At 44.6% G+C, this 23,464-nt stretch overlaps 1 protein-coding gene across 1 annotated transcript in view; it reads right to left on the bottom strand.

Annotated features, from left to right (window-relative positions):
- Positions 1-868: 868 nt before the first annotated feature.
- Positions 869-23,464, bottom strand: part of Wdfy2 (WD repeat and FYVE domain containing 2) — a 128,239-nt gene continuing 105,643 nt past the window's right edge. The window contains exons 7-12 of the mRNA XM_021203467.2: positions 16,877-17,003; positions 12,748-12,853; positions 9,450-9,551; positions 8,234-8,364; positions 6,069-6,177; positions 869-4,722 (exon numbers count right to left, since the gene is read on the bottom strand). Coding sequence (XP_021059126.1) covers positions 4,693-4,722; positions 6,069-6,177; positions 8,234-8,364; positions 9,450-9,551; positions 12,748-12,853; positions 16,877-17,003 — 605 coding nt within the window. The 3' untranslated portion in view covers positions 869-4,692. The remainder of the gene's footprint in view (positions 4,723-6,068; positions 6,178-8,233; positions 8,365-9,449; positions 9,552-12,747; positions 12,854-16,876; positions 17,004-23,464) is intronic.

Here is a 23,464-nt window from a genome sequence, read left to right as displayed (position 1 = left end):
GGGGTGGGAGTGGGGGGTGGGGGGAAACAAGCCTGTGGCAGCCACATCCAGATGTGAGCCCCAGGAGGCAGCTGTGCAAAGTACCTGGTGATGATGATACAGCAAGGGTTAGGCACCACTGCCGGTCTAACAGCTACCCTGCTGCCCAGTCAGTGACAGTTTTTACCCTTGCTATGTGAGATTTCTCTCCTCTCCAAACGATAACTGAAAACACCATTTAAAATGCAAGACAAATGGTGTGAGGCAGAAGCACGCAGAACAATGGTAATTGCATGTAAGTGGTTTGGTCCATACTTCACACTGACATATGCTATAAAGGAAAGGCTGTGTATCCAGCACATCCATCTAAACAATAAGAACTATACAGAAGCAAAGCACTCAAACTGCTGTCCCTTAAAAACAAACAAACAAACAAACAAACAAACAAAACAATACCCTCTCATGCATCCCAAAGAACCAAGGGGGAACCACCTCTAAATATGTAAATGAGACTTCAAATTTACCCTGTGAACCAATCTAAACTTCCTAAACACTTTATCTCCCCAGTCAGATAGTCTCAAGCCCCGAAAGTGAACACTTTGAGGTATCTTTTAAATTAGATGATACTAACAATTTCACCATCTTTTTCTAAAACAACACCAACTAAGCCCATGATGGTTTGTATATGCTTGGCTCAGGGAGTGGCACAATTAGGTGTGGTCTATAAGACCCTCATCCTAGCTACCTGGAAGCCAGTCTTCTGCTAGCAGCCTTCAGATGAAGATGTAGAACTCTCAGCTCCTCCTGCACCATGCCTGCCTGGATGCTGCCATGTTCTTGCCTGGATGATAATGGACTGAACCTCTGAACCTGTAAGCCAGACCCAATTAAATGTTGTCCTTATAAGAGTTGTCTTGGTCATGGTGTCTGTTCTCAGCAGTAAAACCCTAACCAAGACAAAGCCCTAGATGGAAAAGTCCAGAGAGTAACTCCTGGCAGTGCAGTGTGTTCTCATCTGCCTAAGTGAGGTCAGCTCTGTGATCGGTGGTCATGTGCGTTAGTCCTGTAATAAACACCAGTCATAGAACCAGAGTCACAGGTCTAGAAGGGACTGTAAGCACTGTGGTCGAATAGACGCCTCACTCAGAGTTCTGACTTTGAAAAGGTCGTGGCGTGGGAAGTACAAGGGAGGACCCATGCAGGCAACAGACACTGCAGTCTGTGCTAGCCTTGAGGAGTTGTTAAAAGGTGAAAACGCAGACCTACACCCCTGAGGCCTGGTGTGTAGTTCTTGGCTGTCAAGCTAAACTCCAGTTTATAGGAGCATACAGGTTTCCCCGGTAGGACCTTACTGCCCGACAAAGTGGCAAACTGATTAATGTTCATGTCATTTCATCAGGGTGCTGAGGAGCCACCTCAACCCTACATTATTTTAAGGGAAAGAAAAATAAGAGCACTTTGGGAAATGCTTCTCTTTTGCTTTAAAATATAAATCTTAGCGAACAAGCTCACTTATATACAAATATATATGTACTTAAATACTATGAAAAGGCAAAGCCAACGGCCCTTCATTAATGCATATTCTGGTTGCTGTGACACATGGTGTGGAGCTATTCTTTTGCTTTAAAGCTCAAATTCAAGCTTTTTAAGGATGTTAAACAAAAATATAGAATGCTTTTATGACTCTGAGATGCTGAGAAGGCGAAGCCTCTCATCACGATGACAAATACCATAGGCCCAGACCAAGAGGAGCAGCTCTTAGCCAGCAGGGCAGTGGGACTCTAGGACGGTCAGTGGGGACTAATGTAGGAAGGGGTGTCGGCATACAGATCAATGGTACCACCCACCTTCTGATGTAACATGTTTCCACTCATAACCAAGAGTAATGTCAAATTTGCTCAACAGTATCAAACCTGAGTCCAGAGACTTCCTGCCCAGACAAAATGGCCGCCCTTCTGCCTACTCACAATGCCATTATTCCCGAATGTTCTTTGAGAGTCTCTTGTTTACACTTCATCTCTGTCTAACTGCCTGGTATGACCAACCTGGGACATCTGAGACCTCAATCTTCCCTCCCCACTTTATAATTTTTGTAACTTTATGAATAATTCAAACAACTAAATGAGAAACACATTATGTTGACTGACCTTTTATAAAGTGATACAAAATTCCAAATACTTATTCTAAAACCATTTTTGCTAAGGTAGAGACAGCCAGGTGGCTCACTAAATACTTTCCCTTGGAAAAGCAGATTGAAAGATGGCTCTTCATTCACCAAGTAGGAAAAAACTCTGCATGTGCAGTCTCCCTACTTCTTAGTACAGCTGTCCTCACTACGGGTACCAGAGCTGCGGTTTCCACAGTACAGCAAAAGTCAAGTGTAAACCCAAGAGGATGACAGATTTGTCATTTTTTTTCCCCAGAGGAGAAACGAGCCAAGCACTGTGCCAGCCCTCATGCCTGATGGACGAGGTCAGTGCCTGGACATCCATGAGCACCAGCATGCATTCCCTAAGGTTAATGGAGACACCAGGCAAGTAGAAGAATTCACAGTATCACATGCAGAGCTGGCTTTCTGATACATTCTTTCCCATCACTAGCCACGTGGGTAAGAAGAGGAAAGGGCAGAGCCACGGAAACCTTGGTCTATCTGTGGTAGTCACCCATGATTTTCATCACTGTCAACTTTCAATCTCTGGGCACTCCTGAGGATGGGCCATAGCTGGGATATGAGCAACATGGTGTGTAGGGCCACCCAACACTGTCAAGTGTTCTACTGAAGGTTTGACTTCATCTATACAGGGCTGGGAATCCACAGGCTTGCTGGGAGCTCGAGCCTCTGCTTCCCTAGTACTGCATCTCCATCCCTTGGGCAGCCATGCTCCAGCGCAGACAGACTTACTTCTATTACTGATTTGCAGCACACAGTTCTCTGCAACTTGCCAAGTGGCTATAGATTCTAGCAACCAACCACACCACTGATCTTTGAATATTTTACCTCTAATTCCCTTTTCAAAGCTCTGTGATGGAGTGACCGACCACACAGAAAAAAACGATAGCAGTAATAGTGGTCAGACTGATGCTAGGTGGCCTTTCATGGATCAGGTTAAAGCACAGTGATGACTCAGTGTGAGAGTTCTGCTCTCACATTGCGGCCGGCCACCAGGGGTGTGGACGTGTGAGGTGCACACCAGGCCTGCTTCCCAGTGCCAAAGAGCAGAAGCGGCTTGTCCTAGGAAGCACTCTGGGTCGCCAGTGCTAAGTGTGGTTGGTGTCCAAGAACGGTGATTATTACTTCTTCTGCAAAGAGAAGAAATGATGCCACAAAAGGAACTGCTTCTCTAAGAACAGAACAAAACTAACAGGAGGACTACGTTTCATTCAAGTCCTTTGTGCCAGGCAACACCCGTTAGGCCAGAAGTGGGCAAGTTACTGTGGTGGATGACATGGAGAGGGTAGTGTGAGCAATCTGCCTGTTTACCCAGAAGGCCTCTCACCTGGCAATGCCGTGACATTCCTGACAGGTGACTATGACAAGGGCTTGGAGAGGCTGGCCAGTTTCCTGACACAGGCTTGCCACTGCTTTGAATCCTATCTTGATAGCCCGAGGGAGTCCTTACTGTACCTAATCAAGCTGAACTGATTCCCTTTGGAGGACTCTGTTGCTTTCTTAGTACCTCTGTTTAGATCACACGCTGGCTTCATAGCAGAGTATACATTAACATAAAGATGCTTAAATACCTGGGATTTAAAGAGAAACTATGCATGGTGAAGAGAGCAGAATTCTAATCTTAAGGTAATCCATGTTCACACACAGAGGCAATGCCATGTAGAAAGATGCACCTCCAAGACACTTCCTTCTGGAACACAGACATTTGTTTGTCTTTCATGTTATGAATGAAGGAAAGTTACCAAAATCAACAAAATAATAATAAAATAAAAAAATCCTAAATCCCCATAGTCCAAAACACAAAAGGCTGGAAAGGCTCTCACTGAATTCTGAGACGCAGGCACTGCAGGGTGAGGCTGGTCACAGGACCTGTGTCCCCGCTGATGGTCAGCAGAGGCTTCTGCAGCATTTTCTAGTGCGGATGGCAGAGAATGCCAGAGCGGAGGTGCAGGGACTTCCGACAACGCACCTGCTCCCTCCAGGCGGCTCGAGGCCAACTGTTGGAGCCGCATGGTTTTCCAACTCTTACCCCAGGCATGAGAGAGAAACCCTGGTACAAGCTGTGATCATCCTCTGTGGCGAGAGGCAAGCGAGGCCGGTGGAGGAAGTCTCGAGGACCGAGAAGGACTGTCTGTCCGTACATGCTGAGGCGAGAACAAGGAGACCGCTTTACGAGGACGCAATACCTTCAACAGATGTTTCTCTCTTTTTCTGCAGAGAAAGCGATGAGCACAGCACACAGCTGAAATACAGACGCTTAAACATCCACACATTTTTTCCAATATACTCAAAATAACGCAGCACAGCCAGGCTGTATAAACCATTTGATAAAAAAATATCTTCTTTTCTGTGGTATGGACAACTAAAGAGTCCTGGGAGGGAATGGCTTTCACTAGTTCACGGTAACAGTGGTAGGAGGATACACATCCGCTGTGAGCCTCAGCCCCTCTTCTTGCTCATCCGGAAGCTTTCCTCCTCCTGTGATGATGCTGGACTCAAGTGCTTCTTCAGTGAGATCTTTCTCCTAGTCCCTGGGCGAGTCATCATGACACCACTGGGGTCATGTCCCACAGCTGCAAAGGAGAGAGAGAGGCCAAGGATGAACTGAGGATGAGCAATGCTCAGAGCAGGCTCAATTCAAAGGAGAGAGAGAGGCCAAGGATGAACTGAGGATGAGCAATGCTCGGAGCAGGCTCAATTCAAAGGAGAGAGAAAGGCCAAGGATGAACTGAGGATGAACATGCTCGGAACGGGCTCAATTCAAAGCGTTGTTTTGTTTTCCCTCCCAGTGATCAAGCAAATGCACGCAGCACTAGCCTGGCATCTACATAAGGGCGGCTGACATGTTGCTCCAGCTAAGGATAATAAAGGCATATCAGATCCACGGAGGGAAAGAGGAGCCGGCACATGCCTGGGTGACCTTCCAAACAATTCTCTAAGAGATCAGAAAGAAGTGCCAGGCTTTCAAGTTTGAACCTTGCTTGAAGTCACTTCTAACAACTTCATCTTACTGCTGCCTCCAAAATAGGACAGGGTGACAAAGAGTCTGGTCCTCTGCTGTGACCTGCCACAAACTTCACAGGCCTAGATAAGTACTCTGGAAGTACTTAAGCTTGGTAGGAAAAGGCTTATGCATCGCTTGGCCACTGATTCCAGCATCCAGATCAAGACCACATGCTTCACCAAGCTTCGAGAATGGCACACCTCCCTCTGTGGGTCCTGATCACTGTCGCTCACATGTCACTCCTGTGACTTCTGCGTATGGGACTCACAATCTAGTGTGTGTCCACATGTGTAAGAGTTCTAGGATAACTTCAAGCATCGTCCCTCAGGAGCCAACCATCTTTTCTTTTTGGCGACAGCATCTCTCACTGAGACCTGTGGCTTGTTGATTAAGCTAGGCTGCCTGAGTCCTCTGGGATCTACGTGATTCTCCCCAGCTCTGTGATTAGAGCATTTGCCACCATTCCCGTACTTTACAAAAAAAAGTAATGTGGGTTCTAGGGATGAGCTCTGGTTCTTGCAAAAACTTTATCAACTGAACTATCTATGTAGCTTCCTATTATTTCTACTACTACTACTACGACTATTATTATTATTATTTTGAGACAAGGCTTCTCTGTGTAGCTCTGGCTGTCCTGGAACTCTTTCTTTGAAGATCAGGCTGGCCTTGAACTCAGAGATTAACCGCCTCTGCCTCTGGAGTGCTGGGATTGAAGGTGTGTGCGACCACAGCCAGGTCCTACTATTGTCTTTTAAAGATCACATCCTCAGGAAATTATCCTGTGCATTGGCGTGGTGGGTGCAGCAGGCTCCCCGTGCTCACTCCCATGGATAACCTGAACACAGCCTCACACCCCTGACCCTGCTGTCTGAATTCAAGGCCCACAACAGAAGGCATACCAAGATGGCATCTTACCTTAATCACTTTGTCAGTTCCAGAAGTCAGTAACCATCCCCTGGTTGCATCGAAATGCACATGCACAATGTTATGCTTACTGTCATGGAAGGTGGCTGTGGGGGCGCGTCTGCAAGGAGCAAGACGAGAGTGAGGGGCAGACACATGGCTGACAACCTGAGATTCAGCCTAATGGCTGACGACTGTTTCGCTGTTAGAAAGGCTCTTGCTTTCACTCCTTGGTGATCTGTTACATGGTGTGGCTACTGCTCTTGCATGCGTGCTTGCCTGTGCCTGTTAGTGTGAGTGTAGGTGTGCAAGTGGAGGTCAGATGACAACTCTCCCAGTTGATTCTCTCCTGTTAGCTTGTGGCATCCAGAGGCTGAACTCATGCTGTCAGCCTAGGCATAAGAGCCTCTACTCACTGACCCATCTCACTGGCTCCGCGGTAAAATGATTCTTCTGGCCTCCGGAATACAGGAAGCGGCATCCATGAACATCTCTACCTATGCTTTGGGGAAGTCTTTCCAGACCACAGGACCCCGCCAAGTCTGTGCTTCAGAGGGAAGGATATGCTCCATGCTCTGGCTGGCCTGCCTTTTTTTTTTTTTTTTTTTTTTTTTTTTTTTTTTTTTTTTGAGACAGGGTTTCTCTGTGTAACCCTGGCTGTCCTGGAACTCTCACTCTGTAGACCAGGCTGGCCTTGAACTCAGAAATCCACCTGCCTCTGCCTCCCGAGTGCTGGGATTAAAGGAGTGCGCCACCATGCCCGGCTCCGGCCTATTTCTTTTTTAAAGGTGTGGTTGTTAAAATGACACACTGAAGGCCATCTATGTTGTCTTCTCTTTTCCACTGGTGTAACTGCAAATAGTTTTTAAAATGGTACTCTAAAGCTTCCATAAGCAACATATACATGTATATATGCGTATATGTACATACCAAGCCATATAAATATTTTTTTAATGTTTTTTAAAATTTATTTATTATATGTAAGTACACTGTAGCTGTCTTCAGACACTCCAGAAGAGGGCATCAGATTTCATTATGGATGGTTGTGAGCCACGATGTGGTTGCTGGGATTTGAACTCAGGACCTTTGGAAGAATAGTCGGTGCTCTTAACCACTGAGCCATTTCACCAGCCCTAAATATCTTAATACACATACAGCATTGCTTGTTTTGTGTTCTTTGGCCTATGGCTTTGCTGTCAATTTTAGTAAGGCCCGTTGGCTGCCTTGACACTCCAGAGGCAAGGGCTAGCGTGCTTGCCAGAGAAGAGGCAGAAGACCAGAGGTGGAGCTGGGCAGGCCAAGCAGGCCCCCCATGGTTCAGAGTCTCTATGCTGCTGTGAGCTCTCAGGAGATGGCCATCTCCACTATAGTAGAAGCTACAGGAAAGGCTTTCAGTAGTAAAATGATCACTGTAAATTATTTCAGCTTAACGTGGAACTTCTTAGACCCAGACCTGCCTTGATAAGATGAAGACTCTAAGGCCCCCTGCAGTTTTCTCCAATGATCAGAACTCTCATGTGCTCGAGAGGCAAATAATCAGTGCACATGACAACCACTTTGGCAAGGACATCTTGATGTGTATCTGCCAGGGTGACATGATCACTGTCTTACAAAGTGCTGGGAGGACTGGAGACTGCTTATCCACCAGCACTCGCTGGCAGCAAACTGTTTCTGCGCACTGTGTTAGTGTCTGGGGTAGTTTTCAATTTTCACAGAGTTGTTCATTCCAAATCAGAGCTAAGATCTCAGGACACCAGGCAGAACGCACCAGCACAGAGGAGGGCATCTGGGACTATTTCCATCTTAGGGAAATGGGTTTCATTCTTCCCAGAAACTAACAACTGCTGGCACCCTTGACTGATCCAACATCTGTAAAGACACCAGACTGGGCACCAAGGTGAGTCCTGGCCTTGGCTCCCCTGGAGATTCTCAGTGAGAGAGCCAGCAGCTTTGCTGTCACGCATCTGCTTAGACACATGCCCTGAGATTATTAAGAGCCCAGCAGGGAGTTCTTTGAGCACATCCCCTCTTCACCTGCCTCTCATAACCACAGGAATGTCTTGTGGCATAGGAGCTATACTGTACCCCAGCAAGCCAGGCAGGTGGAATTTCTCTGGAGTGGAATTCTCAGGCTGGGCTTTGTCCATAAACCGGAGGGTGCAGGGCGTGGGACTTACTCTTCATCTGTGATGGCCTCGTGGCAGCTGTCGCAGACCCGCACTTCAAACTCAAAGCCCATGAGTGGGATGGAAGAGCGCTTGGAGCTACACTTGCCGCACACGGCCTTCCCACATTTCCGGCAGTGATGCTGGGAGAAAAGGGAGACAGGCTGCCAATGGTGCTGGCTGCAGGCCTGGCACACTCGAAAACTAACTGCTCTTGGGTAAGACACCCGGTCAGAGTGCCCAGAGCTGGCCATAATAGCACAGTCTTACAGTCCCAGCATAGGAGGCTGGTGCCAGGTGACCAAGTGTTTGTAGCCAAACTGGGACTATTTGTGTCTTAGGTACAAGGGCTTAGTTTATATTTGATGAAGAATATTTATCATGATAGACTGTACTATAAAGTGCTAAAAGGATTAGAGTGCAGTTATCCCCAATAACTCACATAATACGTACATATACATGATAGACACCATACCACACTACACACCGCACATACACACACACTGCACAACAGAATACAATACAACAGTGTCCTGGAAGTCACCAAGGGCACACCAGATTACTACTCCCTTTGACTTTGGTCTTAGTAAGAGTGGGCACTTGTGGGAAACATGCCTCCCCTCTTTTAATCCCCATTCTCCAACCTCTTTAACACCATTGCTGAGAGCTATACAGCAGAGACACTCAGTGAGCTATACAGAGGAGACACCCAGTGGCCATTCTCCACCCTCTTTAACACCATTGCTGAGAGCTATAGAGCAGAGACACCCTGGGGCCAGATCTTTGTCTGTAGCTTTAGCAGTGTTCAACTAGGTGACCTAACATTTGATTTCCACAGGGAAGACCAAACCAAACCATAGAATCAGAGTTTGAAAATGCTGTTCTAAAACAGACCTTAAACAACTGAGACCACATCAGAAGGAGGGAAAGTGACTAATTAAGAAGTAAACATGCTCATGTAATTTCATGGTTGGGAACTAACATGAGTTAATGTGATACCTCTAATGTTAAGGTCGCCCAGTAGATGCTATTTGTGTTTTAAAACTCCTTAGAGCAAACCACTAGGAAGTCCCATCTACTAGGGAGGGGCTGCAGTAGACACAGAGGTGTCACAGGTGTGAGATCACTTACTCTATAACCGCTCCCACGAGGACAAGGGATACTACTTCCACAATTACACAGTTAAATCCCTTCCAAATAACAACTTTATAGAGCACATGTCACCAACCTGTCTTAGTCCAATTTTCTTACTGTCCCACATTTGCTTGAAGTTCCAGAAGAAAGGCTGGTCACACTTTTGGCAGGAATCACTGTCCAACCACTCAGGGGTCTTGACAAATAAAGCACAGATGAGGTCACAGTGAGAAGTGGCGTGGACAAAGGAGCCATAGGCACTGCTCACACTTCCACATTCGTCAGAAACAGCTGGTTCCGCAAGCAGGCACAAAAATAGTTACGGAAGGTCTGTTAATTGTCTGACCCTGAGGAAAGGATACAGTGGTGGATAAACAGAACCTAGAATCATAGAGATTATCATTTGCCTGGGAAGATGTCATGAAAATATTATTAGTAATCAAAGTGTCTATGAGTTTAAAAGCCTAAGGGATGCAGAGTGCTCTGGTAAGGTTAACAGAAACTCTGATAGGCTAGGGGTTGGTAAGGTAAGACCAGAGGCTCTGACATAGGCGGGTGTGTGGGGGTGTGTGGGGTGTCTCTGTAGAGGGCAAGTCAGCTGAAGAAGGAAGGGAGAAGAGGCAGGGCAAGGGGGTCTGAGCAGGCTCCTGACCTCCATGCTGAGAAATTCAATCCCTATTCTCTAATTACATACTATGATGTCTGTCTAATTGATATATATATATATATATACATATACATATATGCAATCTCACCATAAGTAGTCTACATAAGTCAGACAGGCTTTAAAAGCATATTCTGCTTAAAAATATTTCTTAGCAGATCTTATGCGGATATGTGCTGTGGACATGTCATACATGTACATACACATACATGCTTGGTGCTTGAGTATGTGTGACTGCTGTATTGGGGATTGAACCTAGGATCTCATACATGTTAAGTAAGCACGCTGCCACTGAGCTATAGCAGGTTGGGGAAGAACTCAAAAATGGTTCTGAGACAGAAAGTGGAGACAGAACTGGACTTGTGGTACAACAGTATTTCCATAAATTTATATACACACATATACACTATACACACTTATACACATTTACACATACATTACATATAACCATATAGATATTCATACATACACTATACAAACTCATATACATACATATGCATGCAGTCATAAACTCACACATACACAACTAACACATACCACTTATTCACACGCATATACCATAATACTCATATAAATATATATATATTACATATAAACCACACACTCACATGTCTCACACATATATCAACTCACTCATATATATATACACATCTCATACATAGATCACATACTCTCATACAAACACATATACACCACACACACTCATATACATATATAGCCACACTATAATCATACATAATGATATATCATAGTACATAACACATACATCATACACACAAATATACATATACATAAACACACATATCATATATATATAGACACACATACACACACACACACACACCATCCTCCCCAACACATGTACACCCTCCCCACTCACACATACACATCACACACATACACCATATACTCATACACCACATATGCACTCACACATCTGCTGTACATATGTATCACACATACCACACACACCTTCACACATACACCCACACACATCTGGGTGTCTATGGTGAGGGGATTCAGGGGAAAAAATACATTTAATAAGATTCCATTTTGTGTTAAGAGAATTTTTGTAAGTGTAGAGAAAACCAGAAGGAAGGGTGTTTGCCAACATGGAGAGTCCTTGTTAGGTTACAGATTTTGTAAATAGGATGGATCCTGAGTCACAGACCTGTTCTTTATTTGTTAATAAGCATTTTCTGACTTACTCAGCAGGCTCCTCCCTCTCTGCCCCCCCACCTGCAGCTCCTACCTGACTGCTCTACTTTCCCATCAGCACCAACTCACCACAGAACCCACCACTGACCCGCTCTTACTCCTGGTGTCTCTGCCTGCAAAGCCCATGAACTTCTCAGTAATAGCGTGTGCAGGCCCACTGCACCTGTCCCCGACAGCCAGTCATAACATGCCTTCCAAAATACCCAGCACTGACATTCCGTCTTATGAGTGTTGATTGGGATTTCATTACTTATACCATTTAATAGTCCTCGGAACTTTCTAGAAAGTCTGTCAGCAGCACTTCAGGTTAGAACAAACTTCATTATTTTTAGTACCCACAGCCTCTGCCATAACTAGGAAGCAATTCCCAGAGGCTTATAAAGTACAGGGTTTACAGAAGATGGATGGAATCGTTCCCATTGCTCATCAGCACTTCCAAATTAACAAGATCTTAAACCCATCGACAAGTGCTGAATGTTCATATATATATGCATGTCAAAATGGCTCAAAGCTGGCTCCCAAATGCCTACTTTCATCTTTGGAAACACTGCTATATTCCTTTGGTTTGTTCTTCCTTTTTTTTTTTTAAAGTGCACAACAGCTAAACTTGACTATCCCTAACTCAAAGCAAGCCAGGATGTAACATGACCAGAACGGCTGTAGTGACCCTCTGCCAGGATATGGATGGTGCCAAGTACAGTTTTCAAAAGCAATACTCTACATTTCTTTGCCTCCTACCAGTAATGATTATTTTAATTAGTTGCTAATAGAACTCCTGTGGTTTTATGGTCCCACACAATACAGCTGTAATCTTCCTAAGCATTTAATTCCTGGCATTTGAGGGCACTGCGCTGTGGCTAACTCCAGTGACTCTCTTGGGACAAGGCTGGGTGAGGGGATGGAAAACCCTTTTGTCTTTATAAAGTGTGCTTTTCTCTTTAATTCTCACACTTTGTAGGAACACAGGACAAGAATGCTGACTACCAAAGGGAAAGATGACCCAGAATAATTCTAGGTCATTAGAGAATGGTTAACTTCAAAATGTTTATTCAGGGAATAGTCAGTAAACAGATTAGCTGTTAAAATGCTTAGAGACTAAAACCAAGTCTAATTTTAAAAAGTGTTATGGTAAAGCCAGGTGGTGGTGGCGCATGCCTTTAATCCCAGCACTTGGGAGGCAGAATTCGAGGCCAGCCTGGTCTACAGAGTGAGTTCCAGGACCGCCAGGGTTACCCAGAGAAACCCTGTCTCGAAAAAAACCAAAAAAATAAATTAATAAAAAAAGTGTTATGGTAAAATTTAAATCTGTGCTTAAGAAGACAAAGTCTCATGTCTGGGGACTGTTTAGAATATGACAGTCCCAAGAATATGTATTTCCATTAAAACCAAACTAAGGGCTCTTTTTCCTTGGGTTTTTCTAACATATGACACAATGTATCTTATTTCATGGTTTATTCATTATAGAAATAACCAGGAGGGGAGCAAAGGCAGACCTGCAGGCCTCACCTACCTCCTGCCTTTCCACATCCATGTTCCAGACGACAATGCCACCGTCACCACCACATGAGATGAGCTGCCGTGTGTGCTGTGCATAGGAGAGGGCCTGGACTTTGTCACTGTGAAAGAAACCAAGGGTTAGGGCCATATGGGGGAAGCAAGTAACAGACTCCACAGCAGACAACACCATCAAAGCCATCAATAGCCAGACAATACCAACAAGTAGCTAGGGATGTTTATAGGCCCTTTGACATGCTAATGGTCAGACCCAACATGAGTTTAGATGTTGCCTTCGCCTTCCCAGGCCCAGGAGAAAGTACTTTTAGTCAGTTACCAGCAGTCATGGAAGAGATGGTTGCTGACTTCAGCGTACTGTCTTCTAACCCTCCCTCAGGCGAATGTCCATGCTGCAGGGGAAACGCTGGTGCACTGCTTCGCTAGTCTCTGAAATGCTGGCCATGAGGCTGCTCTCAGCTGACTCTAGCCTCTCTCCTCCCGACTTTCTCCATGAAATATCAGTTAGTTATCCTGGTAATGACTACAATTAAAATAAGTAATTAAGGGGCTAGAGCAATGGATTTGATTCCCAGTACCCACATGGTGGCTCACATCCACCTGTATCTGCAGGGGACTCAATACCCTCTTCTGGCCCACACAAGCAGCAGGCATACTCATAGTGCAGAGAAAAACAGGTAGGTAATGTACTCATATGCATACAATTAAACAGTGAGTAATTATGACACACACTGCGTTCCATGTTACTGTTTATTTGTAGATTCAAGGTCTGTACTGGGACTTGTAGCAGAATGCTACTGGTATATGGCTCTAGGTTCAAAACCTGACATCACAAAAAGAAAAAAAAAGGTCCAGGGCATAGTGGTTCATACTGGTAATCCTAGCACTGGGAGGTTGAGGCAGGAGAACTGCAATGAGTTTGTGGCTGGGATGGGCTATACCAAGTTCCAAGGCGTTCTGGGCTATCTTGTGAGACCATGTGCCATATCAGTCATTAAGTCCTTAAATCTCTACAGGCTACAAGTATCCTTCCTGTTACTGTCACGTCTGTCTGACGGTCAAGTCAGACTTCTACAAAGGGTGGCTTCAGAGCTTCAAGAAAGAGATTGCATCCACAGTACTTTAAACACTATCATTGTGAAGAAGAGACCCTTGATCACAGGCTGCCGAGGGTTCAGACTGTGCAGTGGACTAATCAGGATTCCCCTAAACTGTGGGAACTCACTTTGTTCCGGTTATAGATGGTACCATGAATAGGCACGACTAAACCAGGATACAGGAGAAGGCGGCTTACAGCTTATTCATGGAACAAGAAGTAGGCCTAGAATCCTTTAGATGTTTTAATATTTTATTTTTCCGATATGTAATGATGTCTTTCCTTTTCCTATAAGTCATGTCTAATCTACAGCATAGTAAATTCTACTTTAATCATCTAAATGAAAACATTTAAAAACAGCCAATCTCACACCGACCACAACTCGAAGCTATTAAGAATTCCTTTAGAGCTGGAGAGATGGCTCAGCGGTTAAGAGCACTGAAGGTCTTCTGAAGGTCCTGAGTTCAAATCCCAGCAACCACATGGTGGCTCAGAGCCATATGTAATGAGATCTGATGCCCTCTTCTGGCGTGTCTGAAGACAGCTACTTAAATATAATAAATCTTTGGGCTGGAGCAAGCAGAAATCCTGAGTTCAATTCCCACTAACCACATGATGGTTCACAACCATCTGTATAGGTTCAGTGTACTCGTATACATAAAAACAAAGAAATAAAATCTTTAAAAAAAAAAAGAATTCCTTTAATTTTCATGATAATAGTTATTCAATGAGTTCCACAATTGATTCACAGGGAATGGGGAGATGGATCAATCAGTAAACTACTTACTACACAAACATTGAGGCCCTGAGTTTGGGTCCCCACTGTTCCCATAAAAAGCTAAGCATGCCTCCCAGTGCTGAGGAGGCAGAGAGACAGGAGATGATAAGGTCGATTTTCACGCTTTGTCAGCTGTGAACTTGCACACTTTTCTGGGTTATTTGATTCTATAGGGTCTGTATTAATAGTACATCTGACCACTACTTCACAGTATCATAGAAAACTGACGGCACCAAAACCTTGCCCAGTGAAGATACTGCTGTCCCCAGTCCTGACCACGCCATGAGGAAGCCAGCTGTGCATCCATGTACAAATAGCTTCAGCATTCTGTGTGCGTACAGAGGTTAGAGGTCAGCCTTGGGTACCATGGCTAAGGAGTTTACTGTGTAAGCCTTTCTGCTGCTGTTATGTTATTTAAGGCTCACTGACTGGGCACTGCTGCCACGTCTCTCTGCCTCAGCAGCACTGTGATGATGACAAGAACACAATGCTATGCCCAGCTTTTTACATGTGTCCCAGAGATCAAACTCAGGCCCTCACATCTGCGTGGCCGGCACTTTCCTGACCGAGCCGTTTCCCCAGCCTCACTTTAGCTCTATCTACTGCTTGTGTATAGATCTTCCTTTGAACTACCTGTAATGTCTAAGCACTTCTCTTATTAACTAATGACTAATATAAAATAATTCATATTGATTCGAAAAGTCATGCTTTAAAAAGTATGGAATGCCTCCATTCTGACATTCAAGGGCAAGGGGGAGACTCTATCCTCTATCCAGCTGAACAGACTTGAAACCACGCTTGTACCACATTTCATTTGTTAAGGCAGTGGCTTTCAACTTTCCTGATGCTATGACCTTCTAATACAGTTCCTCATGTTGTGCTGACCCCCAACCATAAAATTATTTTTGTTGTTACTTCATAGCTGTAATTTTACTATAGTTATGAATCACAATGTAAATATCTGTATTTCCTAATGGTTTTAGGCGATCCCCGTGCTAGGGTTGCTTAACCTTCAAAGTTTTGACCCCAGGTTGAGAGGCACTGTGTTCAGGCATCCTGATACATACATCAATGATCCTGTGAAGGCAAAAGGTCCTTCAGAAGGAAGTGTTTCACCATTCCCAGTTGGTGGCTGCATTCAGGGACAATGTATTCTGAGGCTCCAGGACTGTAACTCTTCCACTAGGCTTTGTAATAATCTGCTTGGGCATTTCCTAATTTAAGGCTTGACAGCTTAATTACCTGATGGTTAAAAACTAGGTGAGGGGATGAACAGACACCGCCTTAACTACATGTTTCATCTGCTATCACTTTCTCAGGCTGGATGTGGTCTTTATAAAGTCTGTCTTACTGATGGAGAGGGGTTTCTGAGAAGAGCGCGGTGTCAGCTGACCCCATCACTGTGTGTACAGACCTGAAGGCTACAGCCTAGGTGCATACTTTGGCTGCATCGGGTACAAGCCTGTCCAGCCTGTCACTGTGCTGAATCCTACTGGGGCTTCTAATACGATGCCATTTGCGTGTTTAAGACACTTATAAACCTTTTCAGCCCCAATACTTCTTTACAGGACCAGTGGTTAACTACCTCAAGAGGTTGGTGAGAAGCAGAACAAAAGGCAAGTAGCACTGTCTCAGTAGCGAGAGGCCCAAGCCAGCTTGCTCCCCAGTCCCTAAGGTTAATTACATCCCTGATTTGCATCAATTCTGGGGCACTAGACATCTTGGAGCAGGGAAGGAAAACCAGGAATTGTTAAGGAAGAGGCAATCTTGAGCTTAAGCTGAAAAGAAACACCACATCACCAGAGTAAGCAGCTGTCACACACTTGTCACCATCCACCCTCACAGTTGCCACACCTGGCTATATGCTTGCTGGCCAACACAAGGCCAATGGTCTAGCCTAACTATGTAGAGCAGATTGAAATCAAGTGTTGGTTGAATTTTACAATATAGTATGCATTGTATCAACTCTGCCCTCCTCAAGCTGCCAGGAAGCCTGGAAGTCTATGGTCTTATTTATTTTTTTGCTTTTTATTTACTCACAGCTATTTTCCCCATGAGAGTTCAGAAGCATTCCCACTGGCTTGAGGCAGCTATAGCTACCTGCCTTTGTGCCCATGGAGTCAAGGTGGCTGTTCCTCTGTTCCAATCCTGCACCTTCTGGTGCAGAGGTTCTGCAGCATCCTGCTCTGTGCTTGCTCTGCCTCAGCTGGGATGCTGCTGAGAGATATCATGGAGGACTAGCAGAAGCCTTACTTGTGTCCTTGGAGTTCGATGGCTGTGCCTTTTCTCCCGCCGATGTCCCACATGATGACAGAGTGATCGGAACTGCCTGAGAATAGCATGCGCTGCACCGGGTCCCAGCAGAGTGCTGTCACCCCTCCTAAGAGAACAGACACAGCCAGGTGTTAGCCACAGAACAACAGCCTTGCCACAAAATGGGAATGTGAAGGTATCAGGACCCACACAGTCCCTCAACAAAAGCATTTGTTAAATGAGTGGGTAAGAAAGCCCCAGAAAAGAAAAACTGCTCCCCAAAATAAAAAGCCAAATCTTTAAGCATCTGCATCCATTGCAATGCATCATAAAATCAGTACTATACACAGCAGAGGACAACTCACTAGTGCAATCCTAAGAGTGGAAAGATCACATTATTTGAAAGTCTTGACTGTTTTCTTAACTAGTACCTGCTCCTTAGCCTGACAATAACAAATGGGAAGAAAATGAGAATTCAAATGCTCAATTAGATCTCTTCCTTTCTTGACACATAGTAACTACATATTTATGGGGCACAGTGTGATGTTTTAACTTATGTATACATCATCTAAAGAGAAAACCAAAGGAGTAGTTAGTATATTCATCTCATCAAACATTCATCAGTGATAGTATTCTCAACATCCTTCCCAGCTATTTTGGGGATATACAATACCATTTTGTTAATAACAGTTACCCTACGTGCAACAAAACGCCAGAATTTACTCTTCTTAACCACAACTTAGCCACTGAGCAACTGGGGACCACTGCTCTATCCATTACTTCTATGAGGCCAACTTCTTAAAATTCCATGTGAGGTCATATGGTATCTCTTCCGGTGTCTGGCTTATTTTACTTAACATAGTGTCATCTAGCTCATCCAATGTGGTTGACAAATTTCATCCATTTATACGGCATGATAGCTCCATCATGTGTGTACATAACATTTCCTTTATCCATTCATCATACACTAGGTTGCCTGTTCTCATTTCTTAGTGATGTGAAGTGTGAGGAATTCTACAACAAAGGAGGCAGCTATCTTTGGTATATAGAATCCATTTTATTTAAATATAACCCTAGTAGCTGTATAATGTGGAATTTTACTTTTTGTTCATTTGTTTTGAGACAGGGTGTTACTATGTAGCCTAACTTCGCCTCAATCTTTTTGTGTTCCTCCTGCCTCTGTCTCCTGCATTCTAGGATTATAGGCATGTGTCACCGTGCCTAGAAGTAAACTTTAATTTTCTGAAGACGCTCCCTAATGCCTTCTATAAAGGTCAAATGACCCTTCCATAGGGGTAGCATATCAGATATCCTGCATTGTCAGATTAATTATATTATGATTCATAACAGTAGCAAGATTAGAGTTACTAAATAGCAACAAAAATAATTTTATGGTTGGGGGTCACCACAGCATAAGGGACTGTATTAAAGGGTCACAGCATTAGGAAGTTAAGAAACACTGTCTAGAGTCACCTGGGAGAAGAGACACCTCAAGTGAAGATTGTCTAGATTGAACTGGTATGTGGGCATGTCAGTGGGGGAGTCTCTGGTTTGTTGAATCAGAGGACCTAGACCATGGTGGGTGACACTATCTCAGGACAACCTGACTAGAGATAGTGGCTGACTGTGATCCACCAAGCAGCCAGCAAGCAGCCCTGCTCCACTGTTTCTGCTTCAGACTTATGCTTGGGTTCCTGCCCTGACTTCCCTCAATGATGGTCTGTGACCTTAAGTCTAACCTAAATAAACACTTTCCTCTCATCAGTCAGTGTTTTAGCAACAGAAAGGAAACTACCACTCCTCACATATGAAGCAGGGATGATGGAACACTGTGATTCCTACTTAGGACCTATTGCATGAGAACTGACTGGATCAATTACATAGGACAACTTGGTAGGTGCTCTAGTGTGTGGCTACCTAATATTATGACAGTTTCTTCTCCAGCAATCTCCTTATAAATCAAATTCCTCAAATACTGAGAAGAGAAACAAATTTTCTATATGAAATGAACACAATGCCAACAAATACCTAGGAATGTCAGAAACACTCATTTTTCAATAATACTACTGAAAAATACTCGGAGAAGATTAAATAGCTTATGTTTTTTGGAAGCTGACATTTTAAAAGTGACCATCTTGCTTTAATAATGTCTTATGTCTTGGAGGCATCTGGGAAAGTTTGCAAACTGTCCCAGAAGACTCTTAAGATCACAGAAAGTCCCTTTGTTCACTGCTGTGGGTTTGCTAACCAGCCTCTCCCTCCCTGCCCTGCATTCTGCTTGCATACAGTCCTGTTCACAATTAACCTCAGTTCCCCTAGCAACCTGCGGTTAACCACATCCTCACCCTTACCCACTCCGTCCTCCCCCAACAGCAGCCAAGCACAGCGCCAGGGCAGGACGCAGGGCAAATGAATGAAAGTACAAAACATTTTTCTCCAGCCCATACCAAGCCTCACCTAAATCCCAGGTCCTTGCCATGCTCTCATGACTCACAGACTATCTTCCCCTAGAGCGGCTATTACTTCATAGACCAGAGGCTCCGAGAGGCCAGAGCCTGGGCTTGTCCATGGTGTCCTCCGTATAAACAACCCTGCCTGGACTGCACAGATCTTCAGTACGCATAGGCAGATGAGCCAGCAGCTGAACAACAGGGAGTGGAAATGAACGCCCTTGGCCTTCCTCCCAGCAGATGAAGCAGGGCCGAGACACCTTCCCTTGAGGAAGCAGTGTTGCTGACATGACGCCATCACCCAGTTGATCCTTTCAGTATCAGATGCCAAGGAATATGAAGTGGCCTCTTCACTAGTGAAGCCACTACACTCAGGAAAACAAGGCAGTGACAGATTCCCCCCCCCCCAAAACGTGAAGATGAACAACTCAGATTCTTAAACTACAACAGATTTAGGCCACTGTGGGCACTGTGGCTTGAAAAGATTCATCAACAGAGACTCAGTGGATGATGGACTCTTCATGAAGCTGGGTAACTACAGAAACACTTCCCTGAACTATTGTATGCTTAAAAATGGAGGAAACTAGCAGGGATGCAGTCAGGGGCAGACCACCTGCTTAGCATACACACGGCCCGCCCGCAGTGCAAACTCTAGCAGTGCAAAACAAATGCAAAACACTGCAAGAGTTGAAATGGTAAGATTTATGTTACACAGATTTTTTTTTTTTATTTATGAGTACATTGTAGCTATTTCCAGACACACCAGAAAAGGGCATCAGATCCCCTTACTGATGGTTGTGAGCCACCATGTGGTTGCTGGGAATTGAACTCAGGGCCTTTGGAAGAGCAGTCAGTGCTCTTAACCACTGAGCCATCTCTTCAGCCCATGTTACATATATTTTATGAATATAACTGTTACTGGTGGAGTAATATCCTACAACATGTATGCATGTTGCATTATTTTTTACTTACTGGATTTACCTCAATGCTATCTGAATATTTAAATTTGTTAATATTAAACTGAATATTATAAAATTTGTTAAAATAAGCATTTCAGGGCTGGAGAGATGGCTCAGTGGTTAAGAGCACCGACTGCTCTTCTGAAGATCCTAATGTTCAAATCCCAGCAACCACATGGTGGCTCACATCCGACGCCCTCTTCTGGTGCATCTGAAGACAGCTATAGTGTACTTAGATATAATAATAAATAAACCTTTAAAAAAATAAGCATTTCAATAGCTATTCATATTTTTCTTTTTTTTTTCCCCCAGCTTTTACAATGTATGTGTATGAGTAAGTACGTGTACCTTCATGAGGGTGCCTGTGGACAAGGGGGTGCCAGGTTCCTGAAGGGAAGTTATAGGTGTTGTAGGCCTCTTATTGTGAGTGCTGAGTCCCAGCTCCAGTCCTCTCTGAGAGCAGCAGGCTGAGCTGCTGTGTAGACAGCTCTCTGGCCTCTCTTTACTATTATTTATTTATTTATTTATTTAACAACAAGGCTCATGTTGGCCTCCAGCTCTGGCTAAGTAACTCCCCTGCCATAGCCTCCTGGGCAGCTACGTAACACCACCCCTTGCTCCACATTTTTATCGTTTCATAGACAAGAATGGCAAATGTAGAACTGGGTCAGAGACTAAATGGTTTTAGAAACCTAATACCTGTTACCAAAATGCTAGTTTGGGTAATTTTTTGAGACATATACAAAAAGCCTTGTAAAACTGAACTCAGAGTTAGAAGCTGCTGGGTCTGCCTTTGCCAAAGCATGACAGGTAACTCCCTCACAGTAAGTGGGGCAGGCTAATAATTAACTAACAGAGGGCCTGGGCCAGTACTCAGGCCATAGTGCTTCTTAAATTAAAAAAAAAAAAAAAAAAAAACATCAAAGTCACTACATCACACTCTAGGCTGAATTGAGGAGAGCTCGTTTGCGAACTCCCCTTCTAGGCCCCCCTCTCTTCCTGTTTAAATTTATTTATTAATTGTATGTGTGGGTGTTTTGTCTGCATATACACCATGTGCATGCCTGATGCCTGTAAAGCCCAGAAGGGGGCATTGGATTCCCTGGAAGTAGAGTTACAGATGGCTGGGAATTGAACCTGGGTCCCCTGGAAGAGCGTTCAGCATTCTTAACTGCTGAGCCATCTCCAGGGGTTAAGACCCGATCTACCTCCACTCTTTAAGTGCCATTAACTCCACTGCCCCGCAAGCTTCTCTCTGACTGCAGTAAAGAGGCTCTCTTACTGCTTGTGAGCAGCCCATGGGTGGTATCAGGGCTCCGTAGCACTTCTGCCCACATAATCTTGATGAATTGTCTGCAACTGTTTGTCTGATGTGATTCCTGGCTGGTCTTTAGGGCAGTAAAGGTAAGGGGTACATTCTTAAACTGACCTCCGCACGGTGGCACCACTCACACAGAGAGCAAGCTGATGCTGGTCGGCTCAGGGGCAATCTACACACAGAGTCAGACCTCACAGAAAGATGGGTGCAAGTGCCCATTTAACTAAAGCTGAAGTTCTCAACGTAACTGCTTGAGGATGCACATTTGCATAGGAATTTCTTGGCTTGCTCAGTTGCTTTTATCAACACTATTCCTTTGGATTCTCCTTAACAGTGAGTACATAAGACTGAACCTGTGATCAGAAGGTTTTGGATTACATTCAAACCCTGTTTCTCATTTGTTCATGTTAATCAGAACACTTCTTGAATTGGGCATGGTGGCTCACACTAGTACTTCCAGCACACTTGGGAGGCTGAGGCAAGAGCATTACTATGAGTTTGAGACTAGCCTCAGCTATACAGTAAGACCTTACCTTACAAAATTAAATTACACAATTTTATGTTACTGATGGTCAAACTTACAGTGGTCAAAATAGGTTTTCCTGATTTGTTCAGCTCATATTTAGAGCTTTTTAGTAGAAACTACTTCAGAAAAGAATCCTGACACTTGACTTTTAGCTTCAGGAACAACCAAACCAAACCAGCAGAGGGAGCTAAGAACACAAAATTCCTTCCCTAGCTCTCCGCTGATTAGAGCTGTAGCTGGTGGGCTGACTCTTGCCCCACTCCACATTCCCATTTGACTTTCTGCACCATTAGAGAACACATGGGGCTAATGGCCAGCACTCCTCATCAATCAGAACTACAGAACCAATGACCAGGGCTCCCCAAGAAAGAGAACAATGGGAACAATGCCCAGGGCTGCCCCTGAAAGAAAAGGAAAGCATGGAGCAAATGGCCACGGCTCCCCATGAAGGAGAATGTTGGGGTGAATGGCTATGGCCCCATCTACAGACACTGAGGACCTGATTTCTGGATGGAAGAGACACGTCCTTACCCTAATGGATCTTGCTTTGGTTTCTGTTTGATCGTTATTTAAAAGCCTCTGCTAGGATTGGTATCTGGCCAAATCTGGGACTGCACAGGCACAGAAGAGGAGGCCCCTACACAGGAAGAGCTTAACCCTGTAAACTGAGCCTTCGAGGTAGCTGTGCTGTGCCAATTGGTGCAGCTCCCTTCTGCAAGAAGCACCTCAACTGCTACATTTGCTCTCATGTGAGATGACAACCTTCCTGAGCCATGCCATCTGCCTCAAAGATACTTCATGATAGAAATGAGATGAGACTGCTTCAAACTACGAGAAAGATGAAGAGCCAATACCCAAGTAGTACATAAGAACAAGCATGCGTAAAACACGACCCCCAGCCATATCCAGCCAAAACCTTGGAGGTTAGAAACAGCTCCTCACCCTGTGGACTCGGCAATAAGATCAAAGAACTCAGGGGACCCAAGTGGCTTCTAAAGAGTCAAGAGGCCACTTCTGCCTAAATTTACCAGGCACATCCTTCCTGCAACTCCCTGTCTCAGGCCTCACTGACACAGGCAAATACTCCACCCACTGAGGTATACTCTTAGTCCCCACTGTGATGATTTTCAACATCCTACATTTTATCTGCAATCTATCTACTCCCCTCCCCTACATGAAAAGCCCATTTTAAGACATGGTTTCTGGAGCTGGGGAGATGGAGCAGTTAAGAGTGTAAGCTGTACCTATATCCTTTCATGAGTATTTTGTTCCTTATTCTAAGGAGGAATGAAGTATCCACACAATGGTCATCCTTCTTGGTTTTCTTCTGTTTTG

Source organism: Mus pahari, chromosome 8 (genome assembly GCF_900095145.1).
Source record: "Mus pahari chromosome 8, PAHARI_EIJ_v1.1, whole genome shotgun sequence".
In the NCBI taxonomy this organism is placed as follows: domain Eukaryota; kingdom Metazoa; phylum Chordata; class Mammalia; order Rodentia; family Muridae; genus Mus; species Mus pahari.
Note: the sequence above shows the minus strand (reverse complement) of the source record. Positions and strands in the feature narration are given on the sequence as shown.